This window comes from Elephantulus edwardii, unplaced genomic scaffold (assembly GCF_000299155.1).
Source record: "Elephantulus edwardii isolate Elephantulus edwardi_28Jun2011 unplaced genomic scaffold, EleEdw1.0 scaffold00126, whole genome shotgun sequence".
Taxonomy (NCBI): Eukaryota; Metazoa; Chordata; class Mammalia; order Macroscelidea; family Macroscelididae; genus Elephantulus; species Elephantulus edwardii.
The window spans coordinates 9,110,921-9,117,962 of NW_006399876.1; the positions used below are offsets into that span (position 1 = coordinate 9,110,921).

The following is a 7,042-nucleotide window of genomic DNA, read 5'->3' on the forward strand; positions in this document are numbered from 1 at the left end:
GGCATTTAGGTTGTTTCCAACTCCTTGCTATTGTAAACAAAGCCGCGATAAACATGGGTATACATATATCTACTTGGATGTCATTTATGATACCACTTCTTTTATGAGGTGGACTACCACTCCCAGATGAGGAAACTGAGTCTTAGAAAGGCCCAGAATCACTTGGACTCCATCTCCAAGCCCGTAGGTGTTGCCAGCAGGGCTGTTTTTATGATGCTTCTTAAACCAGACTCACTACCTTTCTGTCGACCTGGAGTCACAGAAGCCCACGGGCAGCAGACCTGCTCCACAGCGTTCCCACGCCGGCCACATCTGGCTCCCTGGGAGCGGGCCGGGAGATGTGAACTGCCAACTAGGCAAATGACAGCATCAAATCTTATCCCAAGCACCTGGACCTGCCAAACTGCTAACCTTCGAGTAGTTAACCACTGAGACATCAGGGCTTGCTCCACGGTCAGTCAGTCATTGTCGCTGGGAAGGAACCAGCTCATAACACCTCCTCCAGTGGGTCCTCACAGGAGCAGCCCACCCATCTTTCTTCCAAGGCGCAGCAGGTGAACTTGAACCAAAGGCCTTTGTGTTGGCAACTCAACTTCTTTTCCATGAGGCCACCGGTGGTCCCTCTTGCTCCTGCAGTGCTCCCTAAATTGCAGAGCCCTGAGCCTCATGCCTCCTTTTCACCCACATTCTGAGCCCCCCATCTTCCCTGCCGTCTAGGCTCTGCCGAGCTCACCTGAACCTCTGCCCCAGGTTTTGGCTGCTCCTGAGGCTCCCTTACCAGGTGCCTTCCTCCTCCTGGCAGTTGGGAGCTCCCCACTGAGACCCTCACCTGCTCTGCTGGGGTGGTTTCCAACACAATGTCCAGCAGCTCTGGGTCTGTCTCTGGAGACTGAAGCTGCGGATCCAGGCCCGGCCTCCTCTCTGCTGTGGTGCCCACCCACTGTTGGTGGGTGTTTAGCATATTGGTGTCCTGCCCCATCCCCCCCCTCCTACCTGCCAGCCTGGAACTGCCCACTTCTCCTGCCGTTACTATGGCAACCAATCCTCAACCAGTCTCCAAGGCCCCAGGAAAAAGCAGGCCAAGAAGTGGCCGACCAGGGTGGGTGAGGGCAGGGAGGTCAGCAGGATGCTGGGGACTAGTCCAAGCCTGCTAAGTCCCCCGCCCTCATCTACCTGTGTTTCCTCACCTCCCTGTAAGTGTGGTCCTGATGTCCTAAGTCCTCCCTGACACAGGCCTGTTCCTCAATGTCCTCCTGGGCTGCCTCACTGCCCATAGAAATTGAGAAGTTGACCATCACATCCAGAAAGGAAAGAGGCCACGGGCAGAGCAGAGCCTGGATGGGGTCCTAGGGGCTAGGTGTTTTTAGGTGCTGTTGAGTCAAGCGTGACTCAGCAACACTTTGAACTACAGATCTGACTCGTGTCCTGCCCCATCCTCACCGTCTCTGTCATGCTTAAGCCCATTACTGTGTCAGTCCTTCACGTTGAAGGTCATCCCATCTGAAAGGAATTCTGTCTCGTTGAGGGTCTTCCCATCCTGTACTGAAGGGAACAGTATAGCACTTAAATGTCATCCTAGCCACAGTAGAAAGTCTTGCATGGATCTGGGGAGAAATAAGGAGCAAAACTAAAAAAACCTAAGAATGGCCAGGTTTCCTGGTCCACTCGAGGCTGGTGGGATCCCTCCCCCGAGACTATGGCCCCTGGTCACTCTCTGATCCTGAACTAAAACTCATCCCTGTGACTAAACCACAGACAAATCTGTAAGGTGGACTCACTTTTGCAGAGAGCTCAGAACGCAGGACAGAGCAGGAGAGTGTTAACGGAAATGAGAATTACAAGGAGGAAGTGGGAAGAATGTGCTTTGTTGTTGTTGTTGTTGTTCTTAGGTGCCATCGAGTCGAGTACAATTCATAGCTACCCTATGAACAAAAGATCTGAAACTGGTCCTATCCTGCGCCATCCTCACACTTCCTGACACACGAGTCACCATGTCAATCCACGTAGTTGAGAGTCTTCCTCTCTTTCTCTTTTCTCCTCGGCCTTTCTCAACATCATGTCCTCCAAGGAACAGCCCCTCCTAGCAACAGGCCCAGATCCTGGCATCCTGCTGTGTCTTTGTTCTCAGTCTGGCTTCAGCTCACAGAGACCTTACATTGTCTGCTCTTATATCATCTTCATAATCGTTGATATGTTTCATTTCATTGTAACTAATTTCCTGTTCTGTCTCATTGAGTGTTCATCCTTTTCACTGATGTAACTAATGGTGTGTTGGAGGAAAGCACTGACTATCCCATGGATGGACAAAAGAACAGAGGATGCAGCTAGAGTGCTCCTTCGAGGCGAAGATGATCAAGCTTTGTCTCACATACTTCGGGTGTGTTGTTTGTTGTTGTATTATGATGTTGTTGTTATGTGCTTACGACTCATAGCGACCCTATGTACAACAGCCCTAAACACTATTCTATCCTGTGCCAACCTAGCCATCTCAAACACACTCATTCCCACCACTCCACTCACAGAATCGATCCATCTCATCAAGGGTCTTCCTCTCCTGCGCGTCCCTCTACTCTGCCAAACATGATGTCCCTCTCCAAGACGACCCTCCTTGCAACATGACCAGTACATTCCTTTTTCGTCATCAACACCATAATTCAAATGTGTTAATTCTTATGTCTTCCTGTTGTTGTTGTTGTGTGGCATCAAGTTGGAGCCAACGCAAAGATAAGCCTCCAGCAGGTTCTCAGAGGCAGTAGTCACATAGGAAGGGATTGTCCGTCTTTCTCCTGCAGAGCCTCTGGTGGATTTGAACCACGTGCCTTTGGATTAACTGTACACTCCTCACCACTAAGCCACCAGAGCTCCCTATATTCCTAGGCAAGCACTAATCTACCTTATGCCTCTATAGTTTCCTGTTCCGCATGTTTCATATGAAGACAATCAGATCACATGTGATCATTTGGATGTGTCCTCTATCACTTAGGGTGACGTTTCAGAGAGTCATGCAAGATGTCATCACTCCCTCACTCAGTGCCATCAAGTCAGAACCAACTCACCGCCGACTCTCCATTGAGCTTCTGAGGCTGTAAATCAGTCCCTCATGAGGGGGCTGCCCATCTGTCCCCTGTGGAGCTGTGGTAGATCCGAACTTACAGAGGGTCACGGTCATTAACATCTCCCTGCAGACTAGGCTGCCAGGGTGTGCACTATGTATCAATACTTTGTTTTTTTTATGGACAACTGTATCTACTTATTCATTATATGGATTTACTACATTTTATTAATCAATTGATGGACAAAGAGGTTGTTTTCACTTTTAGCTCTTAAGAATAAAGCTGCAGGGGAGCTCTGGTTGCCTAGTGGCAAGGAGCTGCAACTACAATCCCAGAGGCGAATGGTTCAAATCCACCAGATGCTCTGCCGGGGAAGGAGGGACAATCTCCTCCTGTACCAGTCAGATCTGATTTGACGGTACACGCACACAAAAATAATAAAATAAAAAACAATTAAAAAAAGAATAAAGCTGCAATTTTTTAAAAATGAAGAAGAAGGAATTCACATAAGTATTATAACAAAAAGAATCGGTCAACACTGAACCATTTCAGGAAGTGGCACACGACCAATGGGACTAAAGGATGCCGTCAAAGCTTCACCGAAGGCATTGGCAAAAATTAAGGCTCTAGGAATTGATGGTGTATCAGTTGAAGTGTTTCATCAAACAGATGCAGCCCTGGACATGCTCACTCCTTTATGCTAAGAAATCTGTTAGACAGTTCCCTGGTCAGGCAACTGGAATAGATCCATATCTGTGTCCATTCCAGAAACTGATAACCAGTGGAATGTGAAAATTATCAAACAACATAACTAATGTCATATATAAGCAAAATCCTGCTGATGATTGCAGAGAACTGCCAGAAATTCAAGCGGGGTCCTGGAGAGACCAGAGACAAGTTACACCTTTGCGACTGTCAGATGGATCTTGGCTGAAAGTAGCGAATATTAGAAATATGTTTAGTTGTGTTCTGTGAAATATGCAAAGTTACTTGACTGAGTGGATCACAACAAACTACAGGTGACATTGAGAACAGTGAGGGTTCCAGAACAGTTAACTGTGCTCCTGCAGACCTCATGCATAAACCCAGAAGCAAGTGTCTGAACAGAGCAAGGAAATACTCCGTGGTTTAAAATCAGGAAAGGACAAACAACTATGAGATATAATCTCACACCGGCAACAATAGCAAAGTTGACTAGATCAGCAAACAACAAAGACTGGTGAGGTTCTGGAGAGATTGGAGCCCCTTGTTCACTGGTGGTGGGAGTGTCAAATAATGCGACCACTGTGAAAGGCAGTCTGGCACTTTCTCAAAAAGTTATTAATAGAAATATCATTTAACCCAGCACTTTTACTTCTAGGAATCTACCCTAAACAAACCAGAGCGACCACCCAAACAGATGTATGTATGTACACTCGTGTTTACTGCTGTGTTATTCACAACAGCAAAGAGATGGAAACAACCAAAGTGCCCTTCAACAAACGAATGGATAGAAAAATGATGGTATATTCACACAATGGAACACTATGCAGCACTGACAAACAAGGAACTTGTAGAATGTTCCACAAAATGGGTGAGCCTGGAGGACATTATGCTGAGTCAAATACCTCAGTCACAAAAGAAAAAATATTGTACAGATAACACCACTGTTCTAAAACACGACTGATATGAGGGTTTGGGAGGAGAATAGGAAAAGAGTGACTAGCTAATGAACACTGCTTTAGAACAGAAGAAGGAAGGAACTGTTTAAAAGGAATATATGATTAGGTGTTGTATGTATGAAAACAGTCCAGAATACGAGGAGCATAGCAAAGTGGACTCTGGGAGGGGTAGCAGGGGGGATGGAGGAAATTGTGCAACAATGAACAAATAGTAAAAAAAAAAGAGTGAACTGGGGGAGAGGGAAGGGAGGAAAATTTGCAACAATGAATGAATGAGTGAAAATACAACTTTTCTGTAAACTTTCATTAAAATCACAATAAAAATTATAAAAAACATGCAATCAAGTCCATTAATAATAATTGATGACTGGGATGTAAACATTGGGAACAAGGAAGAATAACAGGTAGTCAGAAATTATGAACTTATAATTATGGTGATAGATATGAGGCTGGAGATGGAGTAATTGGTTTCTGTATAATCAATCATTTATTGATTATAAATACCTTTTTTCTTCTTTAAAATTTCTGATTAAAAAAATAAGATCAGGAAAGGTGTGTGTCGTGTCAGAACTATATCTTTTCTCCGTGTCTGTGTTCATTCTGGATCCTGAGCAAATAATTCGAGAAGCTGGACTATATGAAGAAGAATGTGGCTTCAGGATTGGAAGAAGACTCATCAACAACCTGCATTATGCAGATGATACAACTTTGATACAGAAAGTGAAGCACATGTGAAGTACTTGCTGCTGAAGATCAAAGACTCTCGCTGTCAGAATGGATTATACTTCAACAGAAATAAAATTTGAATTCCTCACAGCCGACTCTCTACCAAACACAATGGCCATTTCTAGCAATTGGTCCTTTCTGATGACTTCTCCAAAGCAAGGAGGACTGAGTCTCGCAGCCCTCACTTCACTCGGGTGGTGGTGGGGACAGGAGGGGGGCTAATCAGAGGCCTGTGCTTGGCTCAGTGTCACTACGGTGTGAGCACGATCATTATTACTAGGCCAGGGTGGAGGCCGTGAGAAGTTGTGGAAGTCAGTCTCAGCAATGCCTGGAAGATGTGTTTTTCTCTAACTTTTGGTCCATGGACTCTTGTGTGCTCCCTTGTTGAGTGATTCTGATTCATGGCGACCCTACAGCAGCACAGAGCAGGCTGTCCCACCGGGTTCCTGCGGCTACCATCTTCACAGAGACAGATGGCTCATCTTTCTCCCACAGAGCGGTGGGTGGATTCGAACCACCTACCTCTCAGTCAGAAGCTAAGTGCTTAGCCCCCGTGCCATCCGGATGAGCCATGCACAAGACGTTGTGATGTGCTGTCAAGCTTACTATGCCTCACAGTGACCCTGTGAATAACAGATCTGAACCCTCCCTTCCTGTCCCGCCCTCATCAGCTCTGATATGCTTGACCCCACTGTGACGGTCACTGTGTCAATCCACCGTGTGGAGGGTCTTCCTCTCTTACACTGACTCTCCACTTTTTTTATTATTATTATTTTGTGTGTGTGTACAGTCAAATTGGATCTGACTGGTACAGGAAGAGACTGCCCCCGCCTTCTCCAGCAGAGCATGTGGTGGACTTGAACCGTGTACCTCTGGGATTGCAGTGCAGCTTCTTGCCACTAGGCCATCAGAGCTCCCTGACTCTCCACCTAAGAACAATGTCCTTTCCCAAGGACAAGCCCTTTCTAACAACTTTGCCCAAAATGTGTGAGACGAAGGTTCACCATCTTTGCCTCCACCGAGCATTCTGGTTGTACTTCTCCGAGACATATTTGTTCTTTTGGTCATGCATGGGATATTCTTCTCCACCACCACACTTCCAAGGCATCAGTTAGCTATCGTCCTCACTTTTCAGATGCATGGTTGCTGTGTTGTCAGAACTGACCCACGGCTGACCCTCTGGTAAGTTTTCAGAGGCAGTTTATCGCAAGGGAGGAGATTTCCCATCCTTCTCCTGTGGAGCAGCTGGTGGAGTCGAACCATGTGCCGTTGGGATTAAGTGCAGTTTCTTACCACGGCTTGGACCAGGCTTCCATAAAAATTACAGCTAAGTACTTTAATTTTAAATTGACATCACTGCTCTTCAGTACTTTGGAGAGGTCCTTAACAGCAAAGTTTCCCAATGCAACACATCTTTTGATTTCTTGACTCTTGGTGCCAAGGGTGTTGATTGTGGATCCAAGTAAAATTACATCACTGACTTCAGGGGTTTTTACCCATTTATCATGATGTTGCCTATTGAGAATTTTTGTTTTCTTGATGTCAAAATGTAATGTTGTTGTTGTTATGTGCCATTGAGTCGTTTCCGACTCATAGCGACCC

General features: G+C 46.1%; 1 protein-coding gene across 1 annotated transcript in view; it reads right to left on the reverse strand.

Moving 5' to 3' along the window:
* Positions 1 to 979, reverse strand: part of TSGA10IP (testis specific, 10 interacting protein) — an 11,541-nt gene extending 10,562 nt beyond the window's left edge. Inside the window, exon 1 of the mRNA XM_006893420.1 lies at positions 830 to 979. Coding sequence (XP_006893482.1) covers positions 830 to 979 — 150 coding nt within the window. The remainder of the gene's footprint in view (positions 1 to 829) is intronic.
* Between the last annotated feature and the right edge of the window lie 6,063 nt (positions 980 to 7,042).